The sequence below is a fragment of the Glycine soja genome, chromosome 11 (genome assembly GCF_004193775.1).
Source record: "Glycine soja cultivar W05 chromosome 11, ASM419377v2, whole genome shotgun sequence".
In the NCBI taxonomy this organism is placed as follows: Eukaryota; Viridiplantae; Streptophyta; class Magnoliopsida; order Fabales; family Fabaceae; genus Glycine; species Glycine soja.
This window is the reverse complement of record NC_041012.1, coordinates 35800001-35815122: the sequence shown is the minus strand read 5'-3', so window position 1 is coordinate 35815122 and position 15122 is coordinate 35800001. Positions and strand designations below refer to the sequence as shown.

Here is a 15122-nt window from a genome sequence, read left to right as displayed (position 1 = left end):
GTGTCGCAGATGCAGCATAGAAATGAATGTTTCTTCAGCAGAGGGAGATACATCTTTCAAGCTGGGCATATCAATGCTTTGCAGCAGGGCAGTTAAATAAGCATGTTAAAGAAGATGAAGGTACTGTAGATTGGAGGATACTGGAAAGAATGGTGAAGGTGGGGTTGTGGTGTGTGCAAGACAGTCCACCTCTTCATCCTTCAATCAAGAACGTTGTCTTGATGTTGGAAGGATTGAAAGAGATTCCAGTTCCTCCCTCTCCAGCCCACCTCACAAAACAAATATTCTAAGCAACATGTAATTCACTTATTCCATCTATAACTTTTCTTTGCATACTTGTTTAGCATGTGCCTAGTACTGTAGTTTCATTTTCATCTTGCATTGTTGTTCACGTTGTTCTTGTGATTGATATGCAAAGCTAGCTTCTGTACTTGCTACCATGAAAGTCCTTGTAATAAAAGACTTCATATTTCATGGTATTGTTCACGTACATAATGGAAGGTGCGGAGTTGCAAATTTAACCATTAAAACTAATAAAATTTAAGTTTAAATATTATATATAATAAAATAAAATGAATGGATGGAATTCATGAATTATAGAGGATTAAAATCCATGTAAAGTGTGAAGAAAAATGTTCAGCGGACAATCCCATGATTGTACTAAATCAATACTGTTGAGTGTTAGTACTGTTGGTGCGTTAAAAAAATATTACTGCATCAAAAATTTAATGGCATTACTTGCATAGTAATATTTCTCGCCTGAGAACTTGATTTTATACAAAGAAACATAGTATCAGGCATTAGTTCAATGAGAACAGCCACATTTTGATGTGGAGGCAAAGAAAAGTGAATCAATGGCAGTAATGTCACCCGTCAGGATAAGAAAACTGGTTTTATAACTGAATCTAACATGAATTGCTAAAACTTGTGAAGCTTTAAACTTCTACATGTTTTCCACCATTGATATCGATATTCACCTACATTTAACACGAAAACACAAACTATTAATGCTGGCAAGGTCTTTTTCAGCATACACTATCAGTACCACTTATGTAATTACCATTCAGCCGACCACTACTACCATTGAATTTTTCTATAACGCCACCTTCTGAGTGCAGCTTGGCGTCTGCTCTATTATTGTCAAACAGAAAAAGAAAATGGAAGGGGAGTAGGGTACTTATAAATGTAACCTCCAAATGCATCCTATAACATTGTATTATGAAGCAGAAAAATGGAATATATAATTACATTACATACTGAATACGTGCGTCAGCAAAATGTCAAAACATAACATCTTCAAAATCCAGAGGTTTTATTATATGGAACCTATAATTCTATAAAATTAATTCCATCTTTACATTTAGAATCTTACATCTGTGTTAGTATCTAAGGCGTGCATAACAGAGGTATCTGATTTAAATGAAAAAAATAGATGGGAAAATAACCACATCCCACTACATTGCTCTCAACGTAACCCAGCAGGTTACTTGGCTGTTTGTTCCAGAACCGGGATTTTCTTCCATGTTTCTTCTGAACCACTTATTTTCAACGGTGGCAATGAAAACATGCTAACTGTTGAGCTTCCACTTCTAATTTCCTGCAAAACATGCAAAGCTGATACAGTACTCTTCATATAAAGGCTCTCCATGTACTCAATCTCAGCTAATTCCTTGGGAATCAGCAAACCATCACTCTTGGTAGTGGTTGAAGTTGAAGGATCAAAACCTTCAGCTTGGGGAGTTGTCTCACTGGAAACTGGAGCAGGATCATTCACAGGGAAAAGGCGGTCCAGCATTGTTTCACACTCTTTTACAAGCTTGTAGAGCAAGTCAGTGATAAAGAAAGGTTGTTGCAAGACCTTCTGAATGAAGGGCAAGCGAATGAGAGCACCAGTTCTCTTGTCATACTTTTTAAGTATTTTCACTAGCCCTGTGGAATGAAAATTGAGGTAATAATTAGATACCAGGAATGGAACAGTTGTTTAAAGAAAGAAATATCATAAGTAACACATTCTTTGATTTATGCTCAAAATAACTAACCTAAAGCTGATCACAAAAGCATATATCTCTAAAGCTAGTTGATCTAAAGTTGACACAGTGGTTTCCAAGTGCAGTGTAGAGATATAATAATCACAGAAATCTGTCTGAAAACCACATTTTTCATATTCCATATGTTTTTGTAGCATTTTCAAACCAGAATCACTTTCAAGTGGCAAGTAAAAAAAGTGAAACTCCTCTGTTTGATTGTGTATGCTTTAAGATGATGTGACCTTTGTATACTTTGCAACAGGAATATTATGAAGATCAGCATCATATTTAATTCGAACATTGAGGACATACTTACTATTCTGGAATTAGCTGGCTTACCAAGTAAATAGAAGAATAAGAAGCCTAGTTATAGAGGTATCAAAGGGGCTAGATGTTCAATTTCAGAAACATGGACATTTTCAAAGTAGATTCTTCATTCCAAGAAAAGCATATGCTTTATCCTACCAACTTGCCCCGAAGAATTTTCAGGATCAATGGAGTGGACAACTTGTATTGGAAACGTATCTTATTCTATCTTACTAGATTTTTCCATTGTACTTAGAAATGCTAAAATTCTAAAAGGGACATGGACAAAATTTTAAAATTTAAAGAATGCAATTTTTTTTATATTTCAACATCAATATAGGAAAATAAATTAATATTATACTAATATATATGAAAGTTGAAAGTACCTGTATAGTTAAGGGCACTGTAGTTTTCCAGCAAGACCATCTCTCCATGGAAGTCCACAATTTCCTTGTGGATTTTCATCATCTCTTCACTTGAATCCTTAACTTTGGCAACCCTATCTTGTAACTCCTGTAGATTCCAACCACAATAAACATTAGAACTTCCCATTATCTAACTGTTTCCTGAATATAAATCACCCTACGCCCAACCAAAAAAAAAAAAAAAAAGATCATACGCTTAAACCGAGGTTACAGTTATCCGAAAATAACCAAAAAACCTAAACAAACCAGTCAAAATCTTGTGCAGAAGAAAAGCAAGACAAATTGGCATTGCCAAATTCCAATAAGAACTTCACCAATATTATCTAATCAAAAGCCGGTATTCTGTTTAATCACGTAAAAAATCGTCATCCATACATGTTTATGGCTTGTGAATCTATCAATTTGCTTAGCTAATTAAAATTAAATTCCATAATCACATAACGAGTTGCTATTTATTTTAAATTCTGGGAGAAAAAGAAAACTAACAGATATCCAGGAAAAACATATAGATATTGAGAAAGATTATTGGACAAGTTAAAATAGCAAAATCCACCTATTCATTCAAAAGCTAATAATAACGTCAAACTCATCCAGACAAAAGAAAGAAATCCTAACAGTTTAATATTTAGTTATTTACCATTGAATTGAAGGAATCCTAAAAAAAAAAAATCGTAAAAGAAACAGATCTTCCACGCAACGAAAGATAGAAAGAGTACCTTGAGTCTGATAATGTACTCTTCCTCCTTCTCGACGAAGAAGGTGTTGAATTTGTCGAGTTCATTCTCCAGCAGGTTCCGGAAGTCGCTCTCCTCCTTCGACATGTCGGCGGCGTCGGGAACGGCGTCGGACTTGAGGCGTTTGCCGGGGCGCTCATCGGCGGCGGCGGGAGGGTCGAATTGCTTGAGCTTCTTCTTGAGCTCCTTGTAGGAGAGGAACTTGTCACGCCACTCCGGCAGGGTTTTCTCGATCTGGCTGCTCAGGCTCTTTCCGAATTTCATGGCTTTCCGTTACGCGAGAAATTATGCAAAGGGAAAATTAGAAGAAAAATATGAAAAAAAGAAAATAAATTGATTTGAGAGGAAGAGAAGAGAAGAATGTGTTTGTATAATTGTATTTGAGAAGAAAGAAAGAAAAGGGTGAGAGAAGGAGCGGTGATTAGATACAATAACGGTTGGAGGGAGGGAATATTCGGAGGGTATTGTTGGAATATCCGTAAAAAGAGTATATTTCGGGTTTTATTCCTTTCTTTCAATCTCTACTCTACTACTGTGCACTGTTTACGAAGGAGATAGAAACAGTAGTGCTTCTTTGTGCTGTGCATCTTCATTTAAATTTAAATTATTTTTTTTTATAAAAAACGTGTTAGACTGAACCAAATATAAATGTTATATTATATTATTGTGCAGGCATATTACATATATGTAATTTTTGGGTTTTTTTTTTCTTAGTTCTGATATTAATATATTATATTTTTAAGGATTTTACTTTTGAAAATATTATATTGAGGAATATTATTCTCATAAATTAATAATTGTGTGGATCAATTATTAATTTAATATAGTTCCATTTATTTATTTTTAAAAAATTATAAATTCACATATAAATATAAAAAGATTGATATTAAGAGCAGGATAATCTACAATGACAAAAAGAGATATAAAAGAGATATAAAGTTGAGTTAACGCTTAGAACGAAGGAAAGAAAAACAAGTTACAGGTTTAATTTTTTTTAATTACTAATAAAAACTAACAATAATAATAATAATTAATATTTGTCAATAACAAAATAAGAAAAAAAACATAGATGACAAAGTTTAACTAATAATAATTAAAAAATAACATAACAAAACGAAAGTTGTTTGATAATCACAACACATTAAAAAAGTATAAAAAATTCTTTAAATTAATAATGTTAGAAAATACTTTGTTGAGAAAAAGTTAAAATTCATTTTTGGTGATTTTTATATTTTGGCATATTGATCTCGTAATTTCTGATTACGAGAATACCTTCTCTTCGAAAAAGAAAAAAAAAAACTATACAATAAATTAACAATTTATCAATTTAAAAAATCATCTTCTCCATTCAATGAGCATAAATTTGTCGTAAGATATTAGAAGAATGTATCATGGCAAATCTAAAAAAGATTAATATTTTATGTGTTCAATCTTATTGTCATTTGGACAATAAAATATTCAATGAAAAATAATAACAAGATAGTTTTTATATTAGAAAGTTGTTAAAGGATGAAACAACTTTAAAACTTAAATGAAATAGCTTTTGGATCTATATAACTAATTGAACTAAAATCTCTTGTTGTACGTCCAAAGCTTAAAATAAAGTGAAACTATGAACATCTACAATAGAAGTTATTTAGTAGGTTTTTTTTAATAAAAATATATTATTTTGAGTGATAATTTTGAGTTATTTAAAATTAAAGAGAACTATTTAATTTTATATTATATATAAAAGAGAGAAATAAAATATTTGTAAGTTAAAGTAAGTTTTAAAAGCGGATGATAATGTAAAATTTTTCTACACCATCTAACTATTTTGATTGAAGTTTATTTTGAGATAAAGATGAGCATATGGGATTGGCATATACCTTAATTCCGAGCAGAAAAATGAGCATAGCTTTGGCATATTCCCTTTCAAGTGCCTTTATTCTCCATTGGGACTCTAGCTACGCTTCAATTAAAGCTCAGGGTCCACCTTATCTTGTCCTATTATTCCATATATTAATTAATTCCTACATGATAATGCATCCTCTCCTATATTATAGTATTCTCACCCCTTCTTCTTAATTCCTCCAAATTCAGTTTTTTGTTTTTTTTTGTTTTGCTTATATGTATTTTTGGATGTACTCCTGTTGTTGTTTTGCATCTTTTATTTTAATTAGCCACCTTTGGTTTGACTTTTTTTATTTAAAAAAAACTAAAATAAGAGTAAAAATATATTTGTTTAAAATTTAGAAAATATTTTATAAAACATACTTAAAACTTAAAATAACATATCAATATTTTAAGTTTTTTTTAAGCAGTAAAAATATGATGATGACACATTAGAGTATTTTCTTCTCGTTTTCTAAATCTTAAAAATTTAAAAATAAAAATTATTTTTAAAAAATAAAAACAAAAAATCAACATTCACACCATGCCTCACCCTAGATGATAGAAAAATGGAATGGAATGTAACTGTTAATTTAAACCCATAATGTTTTCTTTGATAAAATTACTCTTTTTATTAAATATAAAGAGTAAATTACTAAAAGAGAAACGATACAAAGAGCATTATGAAAAAAATAAATATTAAAATCCGTAGTCTAAACATGAAAAAAAAAATATTAATTAAACAAATTACTGTAATAAAATAATTTTATTTTTTAAATTAATAAGAATATAATTATAAATTCATTTAAGTATTTAGAAAAGGTATTAATAAATGAAATATTATTAAAAAATATTTTTTTAAAATTTTAAAGTAATAAATATCTTAACATAAATGAAAAAAAAATACAAACTGACATGTATTATAAAACAGAAAGAATAAAGAAAAATATTTATACCCTTATAATATACATAAAATAATTAAAATACACAAAATAATTTTAAAATATAATTACAAGTTTATTAAATTTTATAATATTTATAGCAGTGATCATATCTAAAATGATTTCTTATTTTTTAATAGTATAAAACTCTTTGCATTAATAATGCATGAAAATCAAACTTTGTAATAAAATAAATCTAACAGCTAAGCTTAATAATTTTACTAATTTCCCACTAATATCAAATCACTAAGCATTAGCAATATGTTGATGTAGTCGATAATAATTCTTTTAAGCTGAGAATTATGCATTTGAGTACATTTGTTTTACAGATAATATTTTTAATTGTGAAAATATAAGATTAGGAAAAATTATTTCACATTTATTACGAACTAATAAAATAATTAGTTTCGAGCGTATTTTATTTATGGATAAGCTATAATCCTGCGTTCAACTCATAGTTAATTAATATCGATAAAAAGATAGAAAAAATGTATTCTAATGTAATAAGAATTTCTCTTCATGAATAAAAATATAGATATATCCTCCTTCGTTCATACATGTTGCGCTAATTTCATTCACTCAACGGCCAATTTCATTCCCTCTCAAGATTTCTTGGTGAGTAAATATCATTCACGTTAGCGCCAAATTCCTGCATGTTAATCACGAAAACTTTTTCCTTTCCTTTCAATGCTCCTCTTTTAATAGAGTTATGTGTATATTGTTAGATAGAAAACTTGTTAAAAATTAAAAGGTTAAATTACATATTCTAATTATTAAAAATCCTATAATTATATCCTTTTGGTGACAAAAATAAATATTTTTATATTGTACAATCAGCATAATCCATGTAAAAATATCTATTTACAAAACTTTCTCAATCAAATTAATGAAACTAACGAAAAGGATATAATTGTAGGAACTTTTTAAAAATTGAAAAACTTAATTAAACTTTTAATTATAATTAAATGATCAATTGTATAATTAGACTTTTTATTTCAGATACTGTCTTTTTTACATATAATAAAAGTATCCTTTACAAATATTAATTTTTGTAATGTAATTATATTATAAATATTACTTTTCCAAATTCAATTTATTTTACATTATGAAAACCAATTTCCGTAATTTGGAATTTTTTACTATGAAAACTAGTTTTTATAATACAACATATAATATAAAATTTGATAATTATTGTGCATAAGTATATTTTGTATCTCATATAGAAATCATCAGATTTATCTTCTTTTATTGTTTCTTTTTGTGTGAATCATTAGATTTTTATCATCATCTGAGTTTTTATCCAATAAGTGCTTAAACTGGTAAATTTATATTGTTTGGTGGTATATTTTTTGTAGAAACACAGAAGAATGCATGAAAGAGACTCTCGTTCAGTGCACCACACTCGCTCAACGCGATGTGATTGCTCAATAGGCAACTCTCGCTTAGCACAAAAAAGTCACTTGGAAAAGTCAGACGTCACATGAAGGCACGCTTAGCACATAACCACTTACTCCTCACTTAGTGCGCTTAACGCGAGACGCGAAAAACAGAACTACACTGTGTTTTAAGTGAGGAAAAGGAGGGAATCAATGGATGGAGTCTTCCCCATATTGAAGAAAGCTTAGGGCACATCCAAGAAGAGGATAATCAACCATTAGGAGCCATCACTTCCCTTCCTCTCCATTTTCCCTTCATTCTCTTCCACCACCTTCACCATTTTTGTAATTTTAAGCCTCTCATGACAATGAAAGACTAAACCACCCATTGTTGGGAGCATAATAACCAAACACTCTTGATGTAATAATTCTTAGTATCTATTTAATGTTATTTCAATTTCATTGTCTTTTTTCTCTGCTTATTTTCATGCTTGTGGCTTGATCATCCATATTCATGTTATGTTTTAGGGTTTAGGCATTGGAAAGTGTTTATCTCTTAAGAACTGAAAAAAAAACATCTAAATAATTCATCTCTAGGAATAAAATTGTGTTATTTAGCCTGTTTTATGTATCTCTATTTGTAATGCAATTTAGCTAGTTTATTTCTTAAGGGATTAGGAGAGGAATTAGGTAAATTAGGCTATTTCGTGTGAATAATCATGACTAGAGTATACGAGTAGATGTAAGTGATACTTAGAATAATATTGAATAACTAAAAATCATTATCATTACATCAATAGTAGTTTCGGTAGGCTAAGCCCCAACATATCTATAATTCTGCATCAACTGTCGCTTCACGACTCCGAGTGTTTGTTTCTCTCACATTGCACATGCTGACTAATTAGTTTAATTTTATGTCGATCTACTTTTAATGTCACATGTTACAAATAGTTGAATCAATTCGTTAATTGTTCGAAAATTAGATATATACAACTCTAAGTATAATCAAAGTCTTTGTAAATTCGACATTCAAATTTTTGATTTATTTTACTGCTTGGATGAATTGGTACACTTGTCGATGAGTTAACAAAATTACATTATGGAAACTCGTGTAGTAGTGTAAAAAATTATATTTTAAAAACTAGTTTTCATAATAAAATTATTGACATTACGTAAATTGGTTTTTATAATATATAAAAATATATGACTAAAACTAGATTTTATAATGTGTTCCAAATAATTACCATATGGAAACTAGTTTCATAAAATTTGTGAAAAGGGAGGGGTATGAAAGTGTTACAGAAGAGATATACTTTGGAAATAAAATTGAAACAAAGAAAAAAAATGGGACGTGGAAAGCATAAATAGGAGTGTGAATAACATGGGCCTTTTATTCTCTTATTGTTACTTGTTGAGTTTTATGTTGATCTTTCTTTACTTTTCTATTTATATTTTGTATTTTTTTTGGTGATTTTAATATATTTTATAAAATTTCTAATTATATTTTATACATTTCTACAACTACTAGCGTTATAGTTAATTAAAAATCATTACTGTTAACTTTGAAATTTTTTAATAAATAAAATAAAAGTGCTTCAAAAACTTGTTCATTGTTACTCTTTAATGCCAAAAGTTTTTTCAATTATAAAAGATCATATATGATAAAATTGAGCTGACTCCTTACCTTCTAAGAAATGTGAATGTTGGCTCCAAACATAATTCATCGTGCTTGTCTCAAAAGCACACTGACTTGCAAACAATTATTTTGAAATGGGCACAAAATCACCTCAATCCTAAAACACTAACAAGCACATGGCTATTGTTTCTTGCATTTTCCGGTTGTTTCCTGCACTCCATTTTTACCTTTCGGAATCTACTTATTTTTTACTTCCAGAATTACCAATTCAAAAGATAAAGAAATAAATTCCAAAAAAATGCAGGAAGCAACTTCGAATGCACTGAAGTCCACTATACTTTAATTGCAACGTAACAACCTTATGCATTTACAAGAGTTAAAATATTGATCAATAGAAATTATTTACTGACTTTTATGTTAAAATTTATAATAATTGAGATATCAATATAGTTCCATTTTTTCCACTTTGCAATCTTGAAGATAGAGTGAGAGAATGTCATTTTAAAATAAACAAAAACGCGCGCACACACACAAAGTATTTTAGTTTGTACCTTTTTGGATAAATATTTATTTATATATAATAAAATTTATATTAAATAAATATTTTTTGATGTATAAATTATATTATAAGTATAGTTCATAATAACTGAATATCTTAGAATATATAAATTAAATTCTGAATTTATAATGAATAGTTTAAATTCTGATGTGAGGATTGACAATTTATTTGAAAAAAATTATTAAAATTTAATTTAAAGGTAAAGGTAAAAGAAGGTAGCTCGAGAGATAAATTTTTTGACTAATTACAAGGTAATGTATGAAATTTACTTTCAAAATGGAGAAAAATATTAAATTTATAAAAGCAATTCCTATAACAAGAAAATTTATATTTAAATTAGACAAAGTTATTATTACTTTAGGTTATCTAACTAAATTCAGGACAATGTTGTGAAATGAGAGACTCAATTATACCTTATTTCTACTCAGTTTAAAAAGAGTAAAATCTATGAAACGATTACTGGTGTTACAGTGGAATACTTGAAGTTCAAAGGCTAGTGGAACTCTAGATGAAAAATTATCTTAGATGGAAGGGACTTTGAATGCGAGAACCATATTATATTTATGGATGGAGCTTGCGTGTTAATTAAATCGTCATAATTCAAAGCTTATAACGTTATCACATGTATATGTCGACCTAAAAGTAACGGAACCGTAGTGTAATTTCAAAGCTTATTTAATGAGTTAAATTATTGTCATGTGCGAACAACCCAAGAGAAATATGTAACTAGAATCTCATCAGTTTTAGCTCAATGATCTACTTGTGTTCTTCCTCGCTCATTATTGCCTGAATAATTTTATCAAACTTAAAAAAATTATCTTCTAAGATATTTCTAACATCACCGGCTAATGGTAAGCCGTATATAAAAACAAATTTTGAGAGATTTTTTTGTTTTTAATTTTACTTTAATTTAAACGATAAAATTATATGTTAAGTCTTTTTATTAACATATGATTTTTTTATTTTATAAAACTAATAGTAGTCAATATTTTTTTATTAATTGGGATAAAGATTGAGCTTTACCTTACCTTGAGTCTGATCAGAATTTATAATATTCTACAACTAAAATTTTTCATTCTCATTTTTATATAAAAATATTTTTCTGGTACTTCCCCCTAATATATATATATATATATATATATATATATATATATATATATATATATATATATATATATAATTGACGATTTTAAATTATTATTTACTATTTGTATTAAACATTATAAAAATTGAACAATACTAATAATATAATACAATGGTTCTTATTTTTATGAATTTTAAAAAATATACATTATGTTAATTTCTATGTATACCAATACAACATTAAATAACTTTTCTGGTTGGAAATATAGGGTGATGAGATTCTAAGATGAAGTCAACTTTAATTTGTGAGAGCACCTGTTGTTGAGGGTATGTCTGCTTGAACATATAGTTGTGACGTGATAGGCATATTAGGGATCTTAACTAAATTATATAAAGGATATATTATTTTTAAAGTAATTATTATAAAAAAAAATTTCAACGATACGACAATTTAAAAATAGTTAATAGTATAAAAAAAATTAATTTTATTTATCATTTTAATTAAACTCTAATTTAATAATTCAATTAGATCAATCATTACATAACAAAACATCATTTTTTTTATCTATATGAATAAAAAATAAAATAAAAAAATTTATATCAATTCACGTATCCTTATTCAAACAATTCATTTCCCTTGACAATATCATTTTTGCTTATATTATACATTTACTGTTAAAAAATATATTAAAGTTTAAAAATTATATAAATGTAACTAGTATAACTTTAAAGGTACCACTGAGTTGTGAATGACTTTTTTACTGTTTAGGGGTATTTTTTTTTTCAATTGGAGGTGAGTTTTAAAAGATTATCCAAGGGATAAGTCGTGTCGTAAAAAAATACCCTTAAACAGTAAAAAAAAAAAAAAAAGGGTTCGCGAATACAACAAATTGTTTTATCATAATCACTCATCTCGAGTTCACATCTTAAATTAAAAAATGCGTTAAATACTTACGATGCCTACGACTTGTTTCAGTGACTTTAATCATCTGAGGCAGCAGAAATAAAAAATGATAATGTAAGAAAGAAAATTAAGCTGCACCCTATATAATGAAATCCCCCATGTATGGAAATAGGAAAATATAAATGTTTAAACAATTAATATATATACTTAGTTGTTTTACCATTTAATTAGCATATATAGTAGTATTTTATGGCAGCTCTGTCTTTTTTCAATGGAAAAAGAACGAGTATGCACGAATTTATATATATGTGTATTCATTTTATTGTAATTATTATTTATTAACAGATAAAAAGAAAGTAGAATTGCTGTTAATTTGTTGGAAATCAGAGAAAGACTTTTGTATACACCAAACCAGATTATTAAGCCTCCAATTGAGCATAATAATCCAGCAGCGCTAAGATAAGCTGAACAAATATTTATTATTTATGGTAAATAAATTAACCGTGAACGTTTCAAACAAGCAGCAAACGATAGGGCACTTTACATATGAACTCTGAAAATGAAAATATATTCTGTATACACTCTCTTATTTTCTTATGTGTATATTTTCCTATGCATGATGCATGTATATGTATGTATGTGTATATATTATCTACACTTATAATAAATATGACATACATGAAAATAGATATGACATGACAGATATGATGTGGTTATATATATTTAGCCTATATAACTACCACTTCCTTTTTTCCCCCCAAATAATGACAACCTTGTTGAAGATGAAGATTGAACATGCATGTGAATACCATAACACTCTGTGGAAAAGAAGCTTAAAGAAAAAAGTTGTCATGATGATCAGCACCATCCCTTTCTTGAATGTTGTTGTCAAATGATGGGCTAGGGCAGTTTCTGTCGTTGAGGAGCTCCTCTATCATCTGAAGGGCAATTCTCTCCTCTTCATCAATCTCTCCTCTCACGACTTCTTGATGGTGATGAAGATTACCTGCCATAAGAGATATAAGATTACTCCAGTAATTTGCAAAGAAAAAAGGGAGAAGAAAGACAAGTCGCGAATTCGAATCTCCCAACTAACATTTCTAATAAGAAAAACTAATAAATTAACATTGATAAAAAAAAAATTACCTGCCACACTCAATGATGGAGACTCATGGTGGTCATGTTGAGAAGAAGGTAGAGAAGAAGAAAGAGAACTACTACTGCTACTATCAGCTTGATGAGTCTCATTATTATTAACAGTTTTCTTTCCCAGCTGAACCGTCATGACCCAATTTGAATCAGAACACCTCCCAGCACGCTTTTGCCACACTCCGATGTGTGAGTTCTCTGTGTCAAGCCTCAAACAAGTCATAGAAGGTGAAGGCACCTTGCTACATTTGCGAAGCTTTGCATGTAAGATTTCCTCCAGATCCTTCGAGGTGGTGGAGGGAGTGTCCTCGCTGTTAGTGCTCTTTGGATCACCTTCTGGAGTTTGGGTTATTGGGAAATTGGTCTTGGCATTTCTCCCACTCATCAGAATCGCAGCTTGATCATAGGCTCTAGCAGCCTCTTCTGCTGTTTCAAATGTCCCTAGCCACACCCTTCTCTTCCTATTCCACAAAATATATATATATATATTACTAATTTGTTAGTATTCCATACGCCAAAAAATCTCACATCATTTTGACGAAAATGAAGTGGAAATAACTTACAGAAGTGGGTGGCGAATTTCGGATACCCAGGAACCCCAATGGCGCTGCCTGACACCTCTAAACTTCTTTGATTGCACCATGATGTTGTTAAGAGTTTGTTGGGGTTCAGGGATGGTGCAAGTGATGATATGTTTTTTGGACTCACAATAAACAGTGATCGCCAAGTACATAAGGAACAGAGTATTAATAGATATAGAGTGAGATTTCAACCTAAAGAAGGCACACTGTCGGCTAACTAAAAGGTTCTAGTACAACAATTAAACATCTTTACCTAAATCTTTCTCTCTAACAGTCACCCCTTTAATAAATGTTTGTGCAATTGACTTGGTTGTGACTTGTGAAGTTGATCGCTGGACTAGCTACTTTCTTCATGTTTTCTCTCTCTATGGCACATGGTGTATCCACACTGTACTTGTGGACCAAATAGTACGCTAGGTTAATTAACCACCCAAGTGTGTTAAAGGTGACATTCGCTGGAATTCTATTACCTGCCATCATAAGATGGAGCCACTCCAATTCATCGACCACTCGGTGGTTATGGAGATCGAGCATGTATAAATCAAATATGCATGCTGATCAAGTTTTAATTTTCTGTGGTAATTCGAAATAAATTAAACCTCTAGCTAAGATCACAGCTTGATATAACAACACCTTTTTGTATAATTGGGTTATGATTATAAATGCGGCTTTTATTTTTTAACACTATTATATGAAAAGGTCGATGGGGTATTGTGTATTATGAGCGTATGAATTAAATAGCTAGAAAGAGAGAAGAAAATTATATAAAGTAGACATGGATAAATAAGCGTGGACAGATGGAGAGTTTAATTAGTTGTAGCAAAATTGACGATGAACGTGTTGCTATAATTGGAGTGGAGAACTTGGGTCGGGTACAGGTGGTCACGGGCCTATGCTAGCTTATAATAGAAAACTAATTAACCCAATTTATCGTTCGGATTCGTCCCCTCCTACTTTGACAATCCAATTGGCTCATCGTCCTAATACACCACAGGATAAAGAAAGAAAAGTGTGTGGCTATATGTTAATATCTACTATTATGCATGCATCCCTTTATGAGAGTGTACGTGATCTAGCTAAGTAATTATCAATTAAATACACACACATGTCAATGCCCGTTACCTCTTCTATTTTTCATATCAGCCACTTGATTAGCCTAATTTCTTGCTTTATTCTTAAAAATGTGATTTTTTTTCATCAGAAAATTATATTAACAAAGTACAATAGACGAAACCATCTATGCGCATTTATTTTCTTTCCTCTCACCGGCCGGTTTCTGATGATAAGGAAATTGAGACTAATTAATAGTATTTGTTAGAAAGAAAAAAAAAAAACAACTTAACAAGTAACTACCCAGCTTAGAGTATATTTTCTCCCAAACGATGGGGCGATAATACTTCTCATGTATAGAGATATATATATTTTTAAGTTAATTAATGTAAAATTATTTATCTATATTATTATTATAATTATAATAATGATTATGGTTAGTTAGTGTAAAATCATGTAAAATTATTTGTTTGTTGTTA

General features: G+C 29.6%; 2 protein-coding genes across 2 annotated transcripts; both read right to left on the bottom strand.

Moving 5' to 3' along the window:
- Nucleotides 1-1186: 1186 nt before the first annotated feature.
- LOC114377616 (SPX domain-containing protein 1-like) lies at nucleotides 1187-3884 on the bottom strand. The gene is made up of 3 exons (XM_028336220.1): nucleotides 3475-3884; nucleotides 2720-2846; nucleotides 1187-1929 (listed from the first exon to the last, which is right to left on the bottom strand). The coding sequence occupies exons 1-3, from the start codon at nucleotides 3754-3756 to the stop codon at nucleotides 1484-1486; spliced, it is 855 nt and encodes a 284-aa protein (XP_028192021.1). The 5' UTR covers nucleotides 3757-3884; the 3' UTR covers nucleotides 1187-1483.
- Nucleotides 3885-12332: 8448 nt separating this feature from the next.
- On the bottom strand, nucleotides 12333-13941 carry LOC114375848 (ethylene-responsive transcription factor WIN1-like). Its single transcript, XM_028333713.1, has 3 exons — nucleotides 13576-13941; nucleotides 13010-13473; nucleotides 12333-12869 (listed from the first exon to the last, which is right to left on the bottom strand). Exons 1-3 carry the CDS (start codon nucleotides 13743-13745, stop codon nucleotides 12697-12699), a joined length of 807 nt encoding a protein of 268 aa, XP_028189514.1. The 5' UTR covers nucleotides 13746-13941; the 3' UTR covers nucleotides 12333-12696.
- Nucleotides 13942-15122: the final 1181 nt, after the last annotated feature.

Bases quoted from the DNA above. Each gene is read 5' to 3' on its own strand.
- LOC114377616 (XM_028336220.1), bottom strand. From the start codon at position 3,756: ATGAAATTCGGAAAGAGCCTGAGCAGCCAGATCGAGAAAACCCTGCCG. The intron at 2,847-3,474 runs GTACTCTTTCTA...TGGAATCTACAG, and splicing joins AGTACATTATCAGACTCAAG to GAGTTACAAGATAGGGTTGC. The intron at 1,930-2,719 runs GTACTTTCAACT...TTCATTCCACAG, and splicing joins CAGTGCCCTTAACTATACAG to GGCTAGTGAAAATACTTAAA.
- LOC114375848 (XM_028333713.1), bottom strand. From the start codon at position 13,745: ATGTACTTGGCGATCACTGTTTATTGTGAGTCCAAAAAACATATCATC. The intron at 13,474-13,575 runs GTAAGTTATTTC...TTTGTGGAATAG, and splicing joins GAAATTCGCCACCCACTTCT to GAAGAGAAGGGTGTGGCTAG. The intron at 12,870-13,009 runs GTAATTTTTTTT...CTCTTATGGCAG, and splicing joins TCCATCATTGAGTGTGGCAG to GTAATCTTCATCACCATCAA.